This window comes from Solea senegalensis, linkage group LG4 (genome assembly GCF_019176455.1).
Source record: "Solea senegalensis isolate Sse05_10M linkage group LG4, IFAPA_SoseM_1, whole genome shotgun sequence".
In the NCBI taxonomy this organism is placed as follows: Eukaryota; Metazoa; Chordata; class Actinopteri; order Pleuronectiformes; family Soleidae; genus Solea; species Solea senegalensis.
In genome coordinates this window covers 12,260,688-12,280,109 of record NC_058024.1, presented here as the reverse complement: position 1 = coordinate 12,280,109, position 19,422 = coordinate 12,260,688, and the positions used below count along the sequence as shown (strand labels likewise).

The following is a 19,422-nucleotide window of genomic DNA, read 5'->3' as shown; positions in this document are numbered from 1 at the left end:
AATGGAGTGTTACAGCAGCTACAGACTACAGCAGTAGTTTTCTTTTAGCTCCAACCTTCCCTGCTATCGTCTTTCAACTGTTTCATATTCTCAGCGTTTTTCTTCCAAAGGGATTTTATTTGAAATTATTCATCATGGTGTAATTTTCAGTTGATATAGCATTAGAGGTAGCTTTCCTTCGCCTTTTGTCAGTCTGTGTTTTCTGCAAAAAAAAAAACAAGAGTGAGACATAAATATGTTTTGTTGCCAACAACGTCTCAGCAAGGTCCATCACTCCACCACAATGTAATTTCCAGTCTCAGTAGCTCAATGTCCACAAAATTGGATTTCCAGTGGGAGCCCAGACGCTCTGTATGTTTCTGAAGTTGACTGTCAGCACTGAGCTTTGTGGCGCAATCACACGGTCTTCATTTAGTCCCCTCTGACAACATTCTCATCCTCTGGCACGGTCTTTCTGCTCCTCACTCATTGCTGGAATGGAGACAGATAATCATTGCGAACGAAACAGTGCACAGTTCATTAGCAGCTGTTTAAACGTGATCAGTGAGATCATGCAATAGCTTTTGTGTGGACTTTTCTGAGCAGAAAAGAGATGCAGCATTAATTGTGACATAAATGCATTTAATTGAGCTCAAATTTAGTCTGTGAACATTTTAAACATACATTCATTTCCAGTTTTAAGCAGATATACACAGTAAGACATTCACAATTGGTTTATGTGATAAGCACATTTACAAAAGTCAAGTATATTAACAAATAAATCAATTTTTATAATTAATTAATTCATGCTCTTCAGTATAAAAGCCCTAATAATAAAGTGTCTTAAATCAGTCCAACTGTTTGAAGACATAAAAAAACATGTAACATCATATAATATGTAGCTATGTTCTAGTAATATATGCTCTCAGTCGTTCATTTACAGCTTTGGAAGGAAAAGCAGTGAAAGCAGTTGAAAAATGTACTCAATCTGCTCATTAATGCTGAAACCCGGGTTCAAATGTCTCACGTGTACTGTTTATCGTAGGTGAAGTACCTTGATCCCGTATGTCACTCTAACGTCAGTCGCTGATAGAGATGCTGATGATAAAACTGATGAAACTCTCTCCTCTCTGGCTGCAGCTCTTCTTCATGTCAGTAGGTGCTGTAGGAAAAATGTCAGTAAATGTCAGTGACTCTTTAGGGAGTCCTGTGTCCTGTGCTGACAATGGTGGACAGAAAAGGGCAAACAGACTGTAGTTTCTGCATCCCTTTATCTGTACAGAGCAAGAGCAAAAAAGAAAAACCTCCATAAAGACTCAGTGTGCAGCCTGAAACACCGGAAATCATCTCATTGGGATAGCTATCAATGAACGCTTTTCAAAGAAAGTGCTGGATCCCGCAACATGTCCCATCCCAGTGGCTTGTTTCCATGACAACCCCTCCCTCTATCCACTTGAGGGTGCTGGTGACCAAGTGAAAGACGTCCCCAGAGCCTGAAATACCACTGACAAGGTCAACACCTTGCAGGTGGGAAACCACAGAAGCATCTTGTATGCTTTCAAAGGTGCGGAGCGAAGGAAGGTGAAGAACAACGGCACAGGAGCTTCAGTGTGTGAATGTGGACACTGGTGTTCACTGTGTGCCACGCGTTATTGCCCATTTTCCTCTAAATTAGAACATAATTTACAGTCATGTTCAATTGAAGAAGACCTGCAACATGCCATTGAGAGCATTAACTGATCGAGAAATTCTTAAGTGCCGTTATAAATCAAGTGAGAAGTAAAAGTAATTTTCTCATAAATGGAGTTCTTTTTACATCCAGCGGAGTCGCCTGCTGGTTGCTACTGTAACTGCTACTTCCATACAATTTCCTATGCTTCATTTTCAAACCAAAAGGCTTCATCCATTTATGATACAGGGTCAATACTTTACTGTACGATACTGTGCAAATGTAGAATAACCGCATAAACCAATGAGGAAAGAAGAGACAGCAGAGACGGTGGAAGAGCGGAGAGAGTTGAGAGAGAGAGTATAAACACTGTAGTTGTCTAAAGCCATGGTTCTCAAACGGTGGTATACTGTATGTACCACCAGTGAGCTTCCTGTGGTGGTACTGGTGGAGGAATTCTGACTGGAGCATGTAGAAAATGTACAGAAGAGTATTAGGACAGAAAAAAAATTAATACAACAGCATGAATTCTGAGATTAAAGTCAGATTTCTGAGGGAAAAAAAAGGTCTGAATGCTGAGATTAAAGTCAGAATTCTGAGATTAAAGTCAGAATGCACAGTCTCACCATTAGATGACACAAATGCTTATCCACAGGACATTTAAACGTAGTCATGAATTATTTCAAGTCAGCCCAGTGGCTTCCGTTGTGTCTGAATTGTTATCTTTTCTTTTCTCTTACATCCATATACGTATCTAGCACAGATGGCAATTAATTAAAAATGTAGGCAGAAAGCAAGTCTGAATCAGAAGCTGAAGCTCTCCAGCCCTTTAAACTGTAACAGACTGAAAAACAGAGGTTAACAGCTTCTTGTAATTTATAGAGTTTGTATACTGAGGAGCAAAAAATTGAAGCTTATAAGGTGAATTTCTGAGAAAATCCAAAGGATGTGATTGTGTTGCTTGTGTACCATAATTCCTCAATCCATCTCTTAAGTTCTCCCACAACACCAAATTATTGTCTGATGTTAAATTTAGAAATGAAGTCCACTCCAATACAAAACCCATGTACTGTAAATGATCCACATAATTATCTGTTACACTCTGTTTTATTCTGATTTTCATAATCATCATCATGAAGAATGAAGTCAATGCCTCATCTCTAAAAGCTGATAAGTAGGGCAATCCATGAAATAGTTGTAAAGTTGATTTAGGCCTTAATCTGGTTCTCATCATGTATTAAACATTAAGCATGTGTTGTAAAATAGCACATTAATTCGTAGCATGAGGGTAAACTCAAGAGAATATTGACAGCTGGTGAGGTACAACACAATGACATGTTGAGTGCAATTGTTTTGTCACCATAAAGTGTGATCCTTCAGTGAGCAGCATTTCTTGGCAGCAGCTGGTCCATAAATAACACAACACACAGGGATGAATAAATACCCCAGTTACAGAAAGGAAGAACATGTGATAACAACTGTGTCTACACTCTATTTAAATCTACTAAAATGTTTAGTTTATAAATAAATGCCCAGAAGTTTCTTTTGGAAATCACTGTTATTAATTTAGTTTCTTCCATTAAAAAGCAATTCAATTGTCCAATAGGTCTGTTATCTTTGGCTGGATTTCCCACATACTGTAGCTTCTCACGCACTCAAAAGATTTAGAGTCAGTTGCCAAAAGAGTTGGCAACTAAGTGAATCCCTAACAGTAGGAATATTCTATTGGCAACAGTAAGCAAAACCGAAATAGTGAGTTGGTCCCCCACTCAAATGGAAAACAGAATAAAATATGTCTCAGCTTTACAGCATCCTCTTCAGATTAGACTCATCACAGGTCGGTTGGTGTAGTGGTTAGCACTCTTGCCCGACTAAAAAGCCTGGGGCGATCAGGCCTTTTCTGTAGCTGCCCCTAAACTTTGGAACCGTTTACCCATGGAAATTAAATCCACCAGTGAACATTTTAAATCACTTTTGAAGACCCACGCTGTCTTCTTTTCCTTCACTTCGGGACACTTCAATCTAGAGTTTACCATTTTACTATTTTACTGTTTTACTTTTATGTTTTTATTGGTTTTATGTTTTATATTGCTGTGCCTTTACCTCTGTAAAGCACTTTGGTCAACCTTGGTTGTTTTTAAATGTGCTCTAGAAATAAAGTTGACTTGAAAGATAAAAAGACAAAAAGATGAGTGCATGACAAGACATGGGTGACTTTAACTAAACATAAAGAGACACAAAGGACAAACATGAACTAATCCTGACATGACAAAATGTGAAGCACTAAACATGATTAACATTAACATATGGGAGGAGACAGAACACATGTTCTCCTCGTGTGTGTGTGTGGGTTTTCTCCGGGTTCTCGGGTTTCCTCCCACAGTCCAAAAACATGCAGATTTGGGGATTAGGGAAAACTGGACACTCTAAATTGACTGAAGGTGTGAGTGGATGGTTGTTTGTCTCTATGTAGCCCTGTGATGGACTGGCAACCTGTCCAGGGTGTACCCCCGTGTGTCAGCTAGGATTGGCACCAGCACCCCGCGACCCTCATGTGGAGGATAAAGAGGTAGAAGATGAATGGATTAATTGTTTGCACAGTCCTTCTTTGTAGCCCCCCCCCCTCTCTCTCTCACACTCATGCATACAAATACACAATTGTGATAAGAATTTGCCAGGTTTGATAGATGCAAACTTTGAAGGCATGAATGCAGACCGTCTCCTGGAAGGTAAACACCAAACGTCACAGCACACCTTCATCACTCCATATTAGATTTTCAATCAGAATGCAAATGAACAATTTCGAGAACACTGAACACAAATGTGAAATTGATGGCAAAACAAGTGCCGCATTTATAGCGTGGCACAGCCCACGAAGTAATGACTTCCACCGGTGTCAACAGAACATGACACTCTTCTTTGTGTCAAACATCTGTCGACAATCTGTAAAACATGATGCAGAGCTGATGTCATTGGGACTGAAATAATGAAATAATAAAATAATGACTGTGTACAACATAGAACCGCCAGCAGAGGATGATGTTACTCATTGTTTACCTCTGTTACTGGAGGTCATTATTGTTATCACATTGCCTCTGTACCAACCGAATAAAGGAGGGACAATGAGCGAAGACATTGCCATAGAAGGATGATAAACATTATGCATCACTGTAAAGTTAATCATCTGTTAACCACATAATGAACAGTTGGACAGAGTGTTCTGCTGTTTTCTCTCAGGGCCTAATTAAAAATCTTTGCTTTTTGCCTGCAGCATACTGTGAGTGTGAGTGTGTGTGTGTGCGCGTGTGTGTGTGTGTTCAGTCTCTGTGTCGACTGACGCAGGGACGCACAAAGCTCATTCTCTTCTTTTTTTTTAGACATACCGTACGGTAGCTCCGACAGTTGTGTCTTTAACAGAAATAACAGACGTAGTATGAAATGGAAACAGTCGACTTAATTCAGACAGACAATGTACAGTGCGAGTGAACGGAGTGAGTGTTTTATAACAATCATACACTCCACTGTGTCGTGAAGGTGAAACAATAAGAGGACAATACAATCAAAGGTGGCCTCGCTCCATTACTCTGTTGATTGGATGGTCATCAAAACAGTACTCTCTGAATGAGAGAGAGAGAGAGAGAGAGAGAGAGAGACCTTATGTTGCTTTTGACTTTTCTTCAAGCACAGATTAGACATTAGTAGTAAGTTCAGAAAAGGCTAACCATCTGTTGACCCATGAAGAACAAGAACAAGAAAGAAGATATTAAATAATCATAATCCTCTAGTGCCACCAAGAGCGGATGCGTGGAATATGTGTGTGTGTGTTGCTGCTGCTGCGTTCTGTTGTATTTTTTTAATTTCTGCGTCCATGTGAACACCTGATGAGTGGATTTACACAAACATTTTGTTGGATATTCATTGTTGTCAGACTGATCAGGTGATGCTGGACTTCCCAGTAGAGCCACTGTGGTTGATTAACATGTCTTGAAGATGACTGTCGTGTCTCTGCCCTGTCAGGATGAACTGATATGTTATGGACAGCGGCCAGTTTGACCAGTGTCTCTCAGTGTGGACTTCACACGTTCTCCCTTTGTGTGTGTGGGTTTTCTCCATCTTCCTCTACAGTCCAAAGATGCAGATAACTGTAGTTATGCAACTACATTTTGTCTTTGGGGACAAAAAGCGTGTTGGTTTTGTGAAAACGCACTTTTTTCATATCCATGTTGATGACATGACACTGCAATCATTCTCCACATCGAGTGGCACAAATTGACTTCTCACTGATTCATTCCCATTTCATATCTGTGCAGATGCTGAAGGTCGGACGTTGTAGACATATGGAGCCAGGGTAGTTGTATGATCATGATGAGGTAATAAAAGTCACCGTGCGCACCTTTTCCTATTACCACCGCTGACAACTGCAATAATTACAAAACACTGCACTGAGGAAATTGGAAATATATGTAAAATGTGTACTGTGACCCGGGGGGTTCAGCTGCTCCTTTTGTTTACTGCATCATCCGTTGTTCATAACCAATGACTGACAGGTTGTTGTCCAGGACCTGAAGTAGCCAGCGTGATTTGAATGTTTAATACTGACGACACAACAGAACTGGGGTTGCAAAAGACACAGTGAACATGTGCAAAATGATTGCCTGAGGTGAGACTCTTTTGTCGCTTCGCAGCACCGTGGCCTTGTTGAGAAAGTGTCTACCGTTTATTATACTCCATTTAAAACTTACACAGTGACCTGGTTTTGTTGGCTAAGTGTAATCAGACAAAGAGGCATCGATTGGATTGGAAGAATGGGAGCCTCTTGAGAGATACAGGGAGCACGCCTGGTTGGCTTGATGGCATGCGCTGTGGAGATTATGCACTGTTATTCCCTTTTGTTTTGTAAATCACTGTGAGACTTTTTTTTTGCTTGTTTTACTCGTGGGAGTGAACTGTAAAAATATGATGCAGCAATGAACACCCATTGATCTCGGCTGAAGACACAACCACATGTTAGTGGATGTTTCGACACAGGGCTTAAAGGAATAGTTCAGATTAGCTGGACATGTGCCAAGGCCCAGCATAAAGCCTTTTAGGCAGGGCTTGCCGAAAAGTGACTGCAACCTATAACTCTAAATTGGTAGGTGTTACATTCTCTGTCTTTTCAGCATTAGCAGTAGAGGAAACCAGGTGCATGTACAGTGACTTCCCGTCGGGGGCAGTCTTTCACTTCGTTTTTCACTTCTATATTCTAATGTTGGTTGGTTGGTTGACAATACAGTACTTTACTGTCAAGCAAGTCTGAAATTTGTCTTGCATAAAAGCCGTTCCATTTTCTTTAACATAAATAAATGAATAAATATGACGTGCATGAGCTGCATTTGCAGACATTATATCATTGTCACTGTGAGTAAAGGCTGAATAATGACACAAGTACCGTCTTGTACTTGTGCCAGTGCTTGCTCTCTGGGTTTCTGTAGTATCTCTGCATTTCTTTTTTTTTTTTTGCCTTACTCTTGGCCCAAGGAAAACGGGTTATGTTATGTTAACATGTATTGTTATTTTTGCTTTTGTCTATGTGTAAGTTTTTGTTTAAATATCCGAAAATTCCTTATATAAAACAAAAGCTTCACTTTATAACTTGTGTGTCTGCCTAAGTCTGCAACATCTTAAGAATAATGTTTATGCTTTCTTTCTTTATGCTTCCTTCACTGTCTTTGACAAACTCGGTGGAGCGGTCACAAAAAGCCCCTTCAAAATCTCAGGGGTCAACTAATCGTGATTATGCCTACTCAAGCCAACGAAGGCAAATTAGGGGAAACCTTTGAAATTTCCTTTGTTCTCCAGAGTCAAAGCAGACAAGAGTGCATAGAGTGGGCCACAGCAGACTCTCCTAACAAGCTGGGGGGAAGTGTTGCAGCCATTTTGAGGACAAGTCAATCAGGACAGAAGTAGAAGGAGATCTCTCCAGGGGACATGTTTTAAGCCTCAGTATTTGTGTGTGCGCGTGCATGCCACCGTGTCCATGGAGGGTGGAGTGGCTCAGTGGTTAAGACCGGTACCCTGTGTGCAAAAGACTTCATGGTCGCAAGTTCAACTCCACCCCTGACTGATTGTGCTCAATTACCTTGTAAGTTGCTTTGGATAAAAGCATCTGCTAAATGACATGATATGTAATGTGTCCCACTGAGAAAGTTTTTTGACACTCGAGACAGAATTTGAAGGAACATTTGATTTGTGTAACTGTTCCTTAGTGAGAAAACGAACTCATGACCTTGACTCCTGTTGCTCTCATGACCCTTTTCCTCTCATTTACTGAACATGCAAACTAATACTAATCCTTTCTTTATTTTGGCCTGCCATCTGCAGGTGATATGGCGTTACTGCTGATGTTTGACTTAAATCTACTTCAGAGGGTCTCAAACTTTTTATACCACCTGAGAAAAAAGGTGTAGCGCTTGAAGTAACACCATTATTGCCAACGTTAAAATACAGTGGTGTAAATAGGCCGAGCAGAGTCAGCTATGGACACAGATGTATTCCCAATAAGACTATTTGCTCTCACTATGTGAGGAAGATCACCATCATTTTCCTCACATATACTTCAGACCCTGATAGAGTGAAATTAGATTAAGTTATTCATTTTCACACCCTTTAATCTAATCTTTTATATTAATATAATAATAATAATGATAATTATTATCATTATTATTATTATTATCATTATTATTGTTTTTGTTGTTGTTACTATTATTATTATTATCATTGGTAGGAGCAGTAGTAGTAGTAGTAATTGTAAGTGCCATGTCTGTCAGTATCACCATAATTTGTGTAGTTGATGTATTTATTTTGTCTCTCTCTCTGTGTCTTTCATTTAATGTCCGTCTTTTGTCCATACTGGTTATGACTTTGTATTTTAACTGTTGTTTATCTTACTGTCATATGATGCCGTTCGAAATGTATTTGAATGTTCAATATTCACATTTAAAAAAATAAAAAAGGTCACAGCATTGTAATAACCTAAATGTGTCACCAGAGGGAGCTAGTCTCTGATTCTGGAACCGGAAGCTGCAGCTTTGCTTACATCCGCTATCCCCGCACAAATATGAACACTGTCGCAGTCAGTGGTGAACGTGATGGCGTTGAAGATCTTAGTTCGGGCTTTGAAAATGTTCCTGTTTTAATTGAAAAGAGCTCAGCGGTGCTTTCTTCTCCTGAGTTTCAGGTAACGTGAACGCAGCATCGTGTTTTACAGCTTAGCCTGAGTTTGTCTGGTTTTATGACGGCGAACACCGTTGTAGGAACTTTGCTAAAAAAAAAGTAAAGTCGATGCAGATTTACCTTCATAACACAACCATCTGTTTAACCACAATCTGCAACGATTTCCGTCCTGTAGACAATTTTTATCTTTAATTGAATGCAGACATTTGACTTGGTATTAAACAATTTAGTACTGTATTATATAAATAGAGAACTTTTTGCTTTTTGTCCCTAAAACTCAGACTGAACAAGTCGCTGCTTTTACCAGCAGATGGCAGTAAATCCTCACAGTACACAGTCACGTCTCCTGACTGCAGTGCTGTATAGGGAATTCAAAAATAACTGTCTCTGTAGAACCAGAGGAGTTGTCCTACTTCCTTACTCATTTTTCTCTACAACATTGCTTCTTGTGTGATTTTTACAACTGTGTGCATCATGGGCCAGCACTGCTGTATGTATACAGCAGCCAACTGCATTTGAAATATATTTCCTATTTATCATTATATATTAATTGTAAAACCAAGAAACAATGCAGAGGACGTAACTCCAACTCTCAATATCTGCAAGAAGTCTATGTATAATTAACCATTTCTTTGCATATCTCAAAGTATAAGGTGTTTATTTTTTCCCAGATAATTAAGGGACACATATCTCTTTGTATTGTAATTGTCATTAGCAATTGTACCTGAAAATAATTATGTTTCTCAATTGTCTTGTCCACAAACCAAAATAAATCGGTTTTAATGATTTAGTAATCGATGAACTATCAATTAATCCAGTGATTGTTTCAGTCCTAATTATAATTTACATTTAATTTCACTCTTATAAACCCATCTTTTAGAGTTCAAGCAGCCCAGCTGTTAATGAGAACTCTCAGCATTCTCCTCTCCCACACGTAGTAACTAATAATTGAGGTGACAGTAGCACAGTGGTACAGCGGGTCGTCTTTCAAGTGGAAGGTCATTCGATCCCCAGCTCCTCTAGTCTACATGCTGATGTGTCCCTGAGCAAGACCCAGGAAGAAAATCATTTTACTTTTACATTATACAAAGACAAGCAGCAGGATCTTACTACTAAGAACCAGTGAGTGTTCATTCGTCAATCGTTTTTAAACAATTTATTTATTGCAGGTTGTTTTCTTTTCTGCCAAGCAACTGACTGTTATTTTGTCACAAATTTAAATATTGGCAAACATTTGTTGGATTTGGTTTTAATATACTCTGACTCTATTTCATTTTGCAGTATTCCCCAGACAACGTTGAGGGACCAGGATGCATCGTTGACCCCAGTGAAGTCACCCTTCCTGGATGCACCTGTCCTTCTCATTCCTGCTGTCCTGAGACCTGCTCCTGCCTCCAAACTCATGGACAGGTATATGATGGGGATGGCAAACTGCTAGATCTCAGGCAAACAGACTCTGGTTACTGCTCACCTGTGTTTGAGTGCAATGCCCTCTGCACCTGCAGTGACTCCTGCTCCAATCGTGTGGTCCAGCGAGGACTGAGACACAGACTGCAGGTTTACAGTACTCAGAACAGAGGTTGGGGAGTAAGGACACTGGAGTCAATCCCACATGGGACATTTGTGTGTGAGTATGCAGGAGAGGTGATCAGTTTTGAGGAGGCCAGACGCAGGCAGCTTACCCAGATATCTGAAGAAAATAATTACATCATAGCTGTGAGGGAGCATGCAGGTGCAGACTCCGTTACAGAGACGTTTGTGGACCCAGCTGTTGTGGGAAATGTAGGCCGCTTTCTCAACCATTCCTGCCTGCCCAACCTCTTCATGCTACCTGTCCGTGTGCACTCTGTGGTTCCTCGACTGGCTTTGTTTGCTGGACGGGACATCGATGCACAAGATGAGCTGACGTTTGACTACTCGGGAGGATACAGTAACAAAACTCCTGTAGAGTTGCTGTCCAAACTGTCCAGCAGGGCAGACGGACTTCAGAGGAAAGTGTGTCATTGTGGTGCCAACAACTGCACACAGTTCCTTCCACTGGATTTATCTATTCTCAGCTAAAAACTTGACAGGAAGGGGAAATTATTTTTATTTTGGCAGAAATTGTAAATAAAATAATTACATTTCATTATTTATGGGTGTACAGTTACCTGGTTGTATGAATCTTTATTTTTACCCCAGAATCCAGTCTTTTTCTTTATTATTTATATCAGGAGGATCCACAGAGGCCGTCACTGTGGATGACCATGTTTTTATAGTAGCCCACAATGGACAAACAAAACATCTTTTGAGTTTTGATGCTAACACACTTGGAAGGGGAGGGCACAGTGAGAGATATTCATCTGCAACATACACCTTTTAAAAGATAGTGTCTGTGTCATGTCTTACGTGCTTGACTTTCAGTTTATCTGTACTCTTGGATAATTTAATCTCACCATGTTGTAACTCGTTGCTCTGTCCCCCTGCATTTGCAGACTTAAAGCTGCCATCATGCTCTGGCAAATCGAAGTCTCATTTCTCACACAGAACATGAATCTTGAAGGAGCAGGGGAGTCGTGTGCACTGCTGAGGTATTTTTGTTTTTAAATAGCTATATAGGCTGCAGAATTGATCTTTGTGCCTTTTTTACAGATGCCAAAGCTCTGTGTGTGAAGACATCATGACTTTGTCATTCCATCAAATTTATATGTAAAGTACCAATTGTGTCATGGATCTCCGTCAGTTTGACATTTCTGTGTTCATTCTATGCAGCCTCCACGTGTAGATATTCTCAGCCTCTCATCACACGTAAGCCTCAGGAGGGGTGTGGACCAATTAAAAAGGGCCAGGGGGTGTTTTTATATAGAAGCCTATGTATTCCCCTGTTAACGGAGGGGTGAAGGTGTCCCACTTTATTGGGACCATTCTCAAACCAGGACCGCCTCCTTTGAATCTGCCCCATTTCTAGTCTAGACCTGCTTTCAGCCTATTAATATCCACATCTGGGTTAATTAGGATTGAGACCGCGTTTCATCCAGAATTGGGTTCCATGCTCGAGCCACACTGGGGCAGAGAGAGAAATGAAATGATGGAAAGATGGCAGCCTTTACTGATCGGAGACAGATGTCAAGTTGATTGGGTTTTGTGTCGCCCAGTGGGAGAAGCCCAGGCACAGAGTGTTGTTTTGACCTATTTTTTTTGTTAACCAGGGATTAAATAGTTTGGCTTTTTTGCCTTTACATTGAGTTGTGTGAGAGAATTAATATCACTCTCTCCAAAACACACTGTGCTTGAAACATGAAGATAAAACAGGAGCAGGGAAACACCTGGGTCTGTCCTACAATAAAATACCCTGCTAACAGCACCTGTGAAGCTTAATAATGCACTTTTTTGCACCAAAAGTATCATGTGGCCATATCCCACCAAGTTTGCGGTTTGTCCCGAAGGTGTAAAAGAGCAAGAACATTTCCAAATATGTCAAACAACTCAACAGATCGCAGCTGAATATGTTCTGACACATACAGCATTAGTATACAACGCCAAAGTAAACAACAATGTTTAGTCAGAGATGGTGTGCAGCTTCATGTGGATGAATGGGGCTGGATATTAGCTGTGCATGTGACCTTGGGGAAAAGTATAACACAGAAAAAGACAGATTTAAATGTCTGGCTCAGATAAATCCTGTGCAACAGTCTGTCTTTTTACCCTCTATTGACACTAGATTTATTTCTTTTTAAGATAAAAAAATAGTTTTTGACAATTTCAGTATAGTGCCCTCTCGTGTGCGTCACAGTTCTCTTAATGAACATCATACGAATATATAGTAAACAGTAACATAAGAAATACTTGTGACATCCCTGGGTCAACTATGCTTGGGTGGAATGATGGTGTGTACTGGAGGTGAGCTGAACAGCAGTGACTGATTCAGAGCTGCATGAAGGCTGTTATCAAATCCTGACTGTTGACGAGCTGAGCTGTGAAACGAATGGCTTCTTTCCAGGATGGTCACCTAGCAACCACTAGTTAATCACATGAGGTGAACTTCCCCATTGAACGGACCCTGTTATGTCATTTCATGACTTTCTTTGAGAAGGCGGCGATGCAATGTGTGTTTGGTGTGATATGGTGATGTTGTGTTGACAGAGTGGCAGCAGGAAGTTACTCACCCTGACAAATAATTCAAATAATAATTAGTAATAACATGATGAAATATTTACGTGTTCCTTTAAACGGTCAAGAGCGTAAGAATGAGTGACATCTAACGGTGAGACTGCAAATGTAACAAATGGAGGAATAACGCTTGACTTTTAAATGAGTTGAGCCATGTATCACATGGATGAAGGAGCAAGACACTATTTGAGTGACCAGTGATAAAATTACAACTGGCAGTCTCCTTTTTCAGAAGTGGAGTGACTCTCTGATGAGGGAGCAGATGTCCTCACCTTAAATCCTGCAGCCAAATCAAGAAAGGAAACAAGAAGCTGACAGCTGTCTGCTGTCGGGCCTCAGCTGGCAAAGACATCTCGGAGCCCAATTGGAATTACAACAGTCTAGTGTTAAAAGGAAACTCACAAAAAATAACTTGACTGGTCTTCAATGGATTATTTTAACACACTTGATTATATCAGTACATCCATTACGTGCTGCTATGGAAAGTATGTAATTCCTCCTCACTAAAAGACATGATAATATATGCCCTTTTGTCCCTCCAGCATGCATAATGGAGTGGAGTAGGCTGCATTTTGCAGCTTCACTTAAGCGTTAAAGGAAGGGCATATGTGTGGGGTTTGTGACTCCTCCCATCGCAGATGTGAAATCATGTGAAATCGTGAAACACCTGCAACAGGCTGAGCAGGAAGTTCTGAAACTCAGGAAGTAGCCACCTCCATCGCACATACGGCTGCTCTCAGCAGTGATACACACATGCATACAGACAGACAGACAGTATATATCCTAAAATACACAGCACAGAATGATGCAATTTTTTAATTCACATCTGCAGTTCTTAGTAGACTTGTGCTTGATGGATGAGTAGAATTTTGAAGCAATATTTTAAAGGTGTAAATAAAAGGAAACCCCTAGTACAATAGTATTAATATAAGTGTGTGGGGGTTTTCTCTCACAGTCCAAAAACATGCAGATTTGGGGATTATGCAAATTGGACACTCTAAATGGGCTGTAGGTGTGAGAGTGGATGGTTGTGTGTCTCTATGTGGCCCTGTGATGGACTGGCAACCTGTCCAGGGTGTAACCCTTCGTTTAATTATAAGATTAGTTATTGCATGTTATTGCACATTTTCCCCCACTGCATGGTGGATGGTGTTATGTAGTTGACATTGGGGGTTACAGTTGTGATTATTCTCAGTCTGACATCATAATCATGTGTGAGCTTTTGCACCTGCACCAGGATTTTTCAACTTCGTGCTAATAGTTCACTGACAAGTGCAAACTAAGCTGTGACAATCCTATTACCAGTCCTTTCTCACCTATGTAACCGCAGCAGCAGCCACTGTGAATGTTGTGGAGATATGTGCTAGACCATTATTAGGTTAATGTTAACAAAACTACAATACATTAATTTACGATGTGTTTATTGGTTAGATGCACAAACAGTCTACAAGTTAAACTACAATTTTTGATTATTAACCCAGAAAAAAAACATTTTAACATCCAATAATGTATTTTTAAATTAAACTTAATTTGTGCACATTTTTAAATAGTAAACCAGGTCTATATCATGGGGTGTGGCTGAGATCCTTCCTTCAGAGCCTAATGGATAATCTGCAGTTAAAGCAGCTTAAGTTCTGTGGGTTAAATAGGGTTAAACTTCAGACCAGCACATTCTTGGACAGTGTTCTCCTTCAGTGCAGTGTTTGTAAAACTGAACTCAGCTTGCACCTGCTTTGCAAATCAAGCAGCAGATAATTTCCCCTGGCATTTGTGTTTGGTCTGGCATATTGATTATGCCGTGACCAAGGAGATGTGTTGAAGGGATCCTCCGCACTTTGTACACTGCACAGTGAACGATGCTTGGCATTTGTTTTATTCACTAGTTGTTTTCATCACAGAACATTAAGCGTTGTCATGATTACTACCACCACAAACAAAGAGGCTGGTCAGAAAATGTCAGTCTGAATGGAAGATGCAACACAGAAACTAAAATGCATTGTTCCTTCATTGGTAAGGCCTAATTAGAATATCTTTGCAGCTGGTCTAATCAGCCTATTTCCATTGGGGATATGCAGGTCATTATACCAGTATAATTGTCTTTTATTTTTAGTGAGGTAGGACTCCTCATACTCGATTGCCATGTACCAATGCCTGATGTCTAGTGACCTCTTTTTTTCTTTTTAAAGGGGCTTTAACACAGTCACAGGCCATGAAATGAAAACTGTGTGGGGAAAACTTTTTTTTTCCCACTAAATGAATTGATGAATCATGGAATAGCTACAGAAAGGCTAAATGACATTAGATTAAAGTTGAATACACATTCATATGAGCACTTCGAAAAGTATATATTTGACTGTGCCGAAAAGAAATGAACTGTGTGATTTTGTGAAAAAAAGAAAAGCAGAAGCAGCATTTTGACTGAGTCATGTTATGGGTCCTTTCTTTCTTTATTAGAGAAGAAGTATTTTCACACAGTAAGAGCACATTTTGGAAATGACATCAGCACTACTACAGTGAGCAGTGACAGGGTCAACCACTACAATAACTTTCACCAGAAAGAGTCACCAATTAGTATGTCTCATCACGGTCTACAGGTTGACTGCTGAACTTTTATTTTTATTTATTTATTTATTTATTTATTTATCTTCATTTTTTTCTTTACCCCATTGACTTTACTTCCAGGGACTGACACAATGTACTGGCCTATGATTGACTTGAATGGCTTATGTCTTCACAGACTTGGATGAAACTTCCAGCATGTTAGAAATTAGATCAGAGTCTGCGGCACTTCAGGGAGATGTCGACAGTTCCCAGCAGACTGCGTCTTTGAATATTTCTGAACTAGTGACTGTCTATCAATTCCCTATTAGGGACAATAAGCCTTGTTAAAAATCATGTGGCATGATCAAGGCTTTAGTTCAGTTTACATTGCATGATTAAAAAAAGGAAAATACTGTATTTGACTGATATCAGTCTCAGTAGATAGGCTACTTAAGGTTGGCATGGTCAGGCATGAAAAAGTGTTATCATGTTATCCCTATACTTTAAGCAGGACAGACTTGCTGTTGGCTAAAGCTCTGGTGTGTAACACTACTAACGGTAACGCTGCTGTGAGGAAAACGCATGTTCTCCTGCTGCAACTTTGTGACAAATAAAAACAGACACGCGGTCAGTCCGTTTACATGCACAGTTTAATCGAGCTACGGCCATAGTTCGACTAAGACAGGTGGTATACTACTGTACATGTGGAGGAGAAGGACGATTTATTGACAATGTACATCTGACTCTGCCATAGTTGTCGATGTAACTCATTTCCTTTCGACTCCACCTTGACGAAGACAACGACAGCGACAAAAAAGAAAGACAAGCACTTATGACTAGCACCTTATAGTTTGGCTTACTTGAAGCATTTACTTACTTCTAGCTCTTGTTTGTACACAAATATTGAAGTGCACTTATGGTAAGTCGCTTTGGATAAAATGTAATGTAATGTAATGTAATGTATCTTTCTATAAGCTAATGCGTACTGAATTATTTCTTGTTGACCTTTACGTCACACAAAAACAAACAGAGAGAAGCTGTCTGCATGAGTCTCCATCCCTTGACCACCCATCCAGCTGGCATTTGCATGCCCAAGACTTCATTGTGTTCTGTGAAAAGCAGATTAGGAATGCACAGAAGAGAAGCACCTTTAAGGTGAGTTAACACTTGTGTGGTGTGTGGAGGATACACTCACTCAACTCATTATTCCTCCACATCTTGTAGCTAAGAAACCATATGAACAGCTAATTGGTGTGTTTGGTTTATAACCCACTTGATCCACTTTAGGGATGAAAGTGTTCTCCCGCCTCTTGAGTCTATGCTTCTCATTCATGTTGCAATTAGATCTGAATGAAATTCTCATTCATGTTGCAATTAAATCTGAATAATCAAGCTTTTACACATTTTACACATTGTCCATCAAAGCCTACAAATTGTTGGTGGGTCTTTTCACAAAATTACCTGTCACGATAAAAATTGTCGACCTATTCTGTATTTTATTCATACTATGAGTCTAAGTCTGTTCCCGCAACTGAATGTGTTACACTAATTTATGGATCAACTACATATAAACCAGATCCCTAACAGCAGTGCAACTTAGGTTTCAAAAGGTTACATTACAAACTTGGAAACTTGTCTATGTCAGTATGGATTATAAAACAAAAAAGACTAAGCAGACTTAGAATCATGTCCTCATTACAAACCTTGGAATCTGACACCCAGTCAGTTGCCAACTTAGTGTTTCTGACAGGAGACTGCGCACTCATCTGATGTCTTTATTTCAAGTCCTTTCACACTTTGACACTCCCAGCATGAGACTTCCATTGTGAAACAGTGTGTGTGCTTCTGTTTTTGACAGTATATACATTAGATATTGTAGACACTGAGGGAGAAACCTCACAAGTTACTTGTTCCATGCAGCCACGACACCTGACATGCATTAAATGAGTTATTTTGATAGTGGAGTAAACAACACAATCATATTTAGCTGTGATTCTATAGATATCCTATAGATATGTTGTATTATATTATCAGTCAGCTACTGAGGATTTAAATTGAAATGCTCTCCATAGTGTGTTTTATTGAGTCTGATATATTGAGACTGATGGACTGATTGGTGGTAATAATAATCATAATAGTAACAACAATAATACTAATAATATCATCATCATTGCAGTGGTTTAGATTCAAGCACGGCTTGTCACTGTGGCAGATTAAAGAAGTGTATTTAAAACTGCAAAGGCATTAAATTGATTTTGGAAACAATTATATAAAGTACCTATATAAAGTACCTATTAGCTCTTCATCATCCTGGTCACATGGTGTAGCCTTATTTGAGAGTAACTGTTGTTTAAGCACTACAGGTTTTCATTTAAGTTTTTGTTTTACTTTCACACCAAACCTAAGCCAAGGGTGTGGGTTTCTTTGCAGTCCTTGGTGTGGAGAAGTGTTTCCTCTGTAATAGCTCACATAGGTCATTATGTGACGCTAAGTAATAATTATGACTTACTATCTCATAATTATGACTTACTATCTCATAATTATGAGATAATTTCCTATAATAAGGGCTGCAACTATTATTCATCAAGTATTAATCTATTAATCAATTAATTGTCAACTATTTTGATAGTTTGTTTGTTATTTTTTAAATTAAAACAAGCTTTCTGATTTCTCAGCTTTTTAATGTGAATATTTTCCGGTTTCTTTGGTCCATATAAAAAATAAGTCATTCAAATGTAATCATTTTGGTTTGTGGACAAAAAAGACATTTGAGAACATCATCATTTGCAGGTTTGTGTGACACGCATGAACATTTTTCAACATTTTCTGTCCTTTTACCAACCAAACAAACAAGTACTTGATTAATCGAGAAAATAATCGACAGATTAATCAATTATGTGTATTTATTTTGAACATAAAGAACACATACACTATCGTACATATACACACCATACATACATACGCACATTAGAAAATGTAGAATTTTTTCCAACGACTTACCCAAAAGGACTACATTACCCAGAAGGCTGTGCGTAGGTATAAATAGTACCGAAAGGGGCGTTCCCTCAGTGACATGTGGAGGAGGTAAAGACGCGGATTGTGTCCGCGGACTCCTCTGTCTAAGACAGATAACGCCGCTCAGCTGCTCTCACCTGGACTTTCGCTGCCATGGACTTAAGCGAGGACAGCGCTGTGGAAATGATCCTGTGCTGACCCACTTCTTCTTCCTCCTCACACGGCTCCCTCTCATGCTTTTGACGCCTTCCTCCATCTCTGACAGGTAAAAGTCTCATCTCTCTCTCTGTGTCTGTCTGCCTGTAGTTATGGTTCATTCCGTCACTGTAAGCATCCCTGTAAAGGAAGTGGCCCACGCGCCTCTTTGTTACTGTCGTTTCTGCGGCAGCTCGTGCTAATTTAAAACAACGAACAACACATTTAAAAACAAAAACAGAACATAAAATTTGACGTGACTTGACATTTAGTTCAGCACGAGGCCAAAGCTTTGTCTCTATTTCAGCGTCTTGAAAACGTTACAAACTAAACGCACGAATATACACGTACACACCGGCCCTGACATTTGCACAACAACACAAAATATAAACTTTATATTCTATCCATGTGATTAGCTGATGTGAGGTACCTGATTCAAAATGTGCATCTAATATTACAGGTCAACAGAAAACGTATTTCTAATGGGACAACGTTAGAATCATGCTCACGTGTGGATGGGTTTATGTGTAATAGTGTGACAGAACGAGAGCAAAATTCACCTGTAAACATAACAGTGGTGTGTGTGTGCATAAGACATTGAGCATTACATACACACATATTGACAGTTTCCTAATAAGTGAATAAGACCAGCTTTCTGT

General features: G+C 39.6%; 2 protein-coding genes across 6 annotated transcripts in view; both read left to right on the top strand.

Annotated features, from left to right (window-relative positions):
* Positions 1-8,741: 8,741 nt before the first annotated feature.
* setmar (SET domain and mariner transposase fusion gene) lies at positions 8,742-11,231 on the top strand. The gene is made up of 2 exons (XM_044023211.1): positions 8,742-8,867; positions 10,145-11,231. The coding sequence occupies exons 1-2, from the start codon at positions 8,748-8,750 to the stop codon at positions 10,922-10,924; spliced, it is 900 nt and encodes a 299-aa protein (XP_043879146.1). The 5' UTR covers positions 8,742-8,747; the 3' UTR covers positions 10,925-11,231.
* A 7,211-nt stretch (positions 11,232-18,442) lies between these two features.
* The window catches only part of itpr1b (inositol 1,4,5-trisphosphate receptor, type 1b), a 100,019-nt gene continuing 99,039 nt past the window's right edge, over positions 18,443-19,422 (top strand). For all 5 annotated transcript variants that reach the window (XM_044023604.1, XM_044023602.1, XM_044023603.1 and 2 more), the window contains exon 1: positions 18,443-18,833. The gene's annotated coding sequence lies outside the window, so the exon portion shown is untranslated. The remainder of the gene's footprint in view (positions 18,834-19,422) is intronic.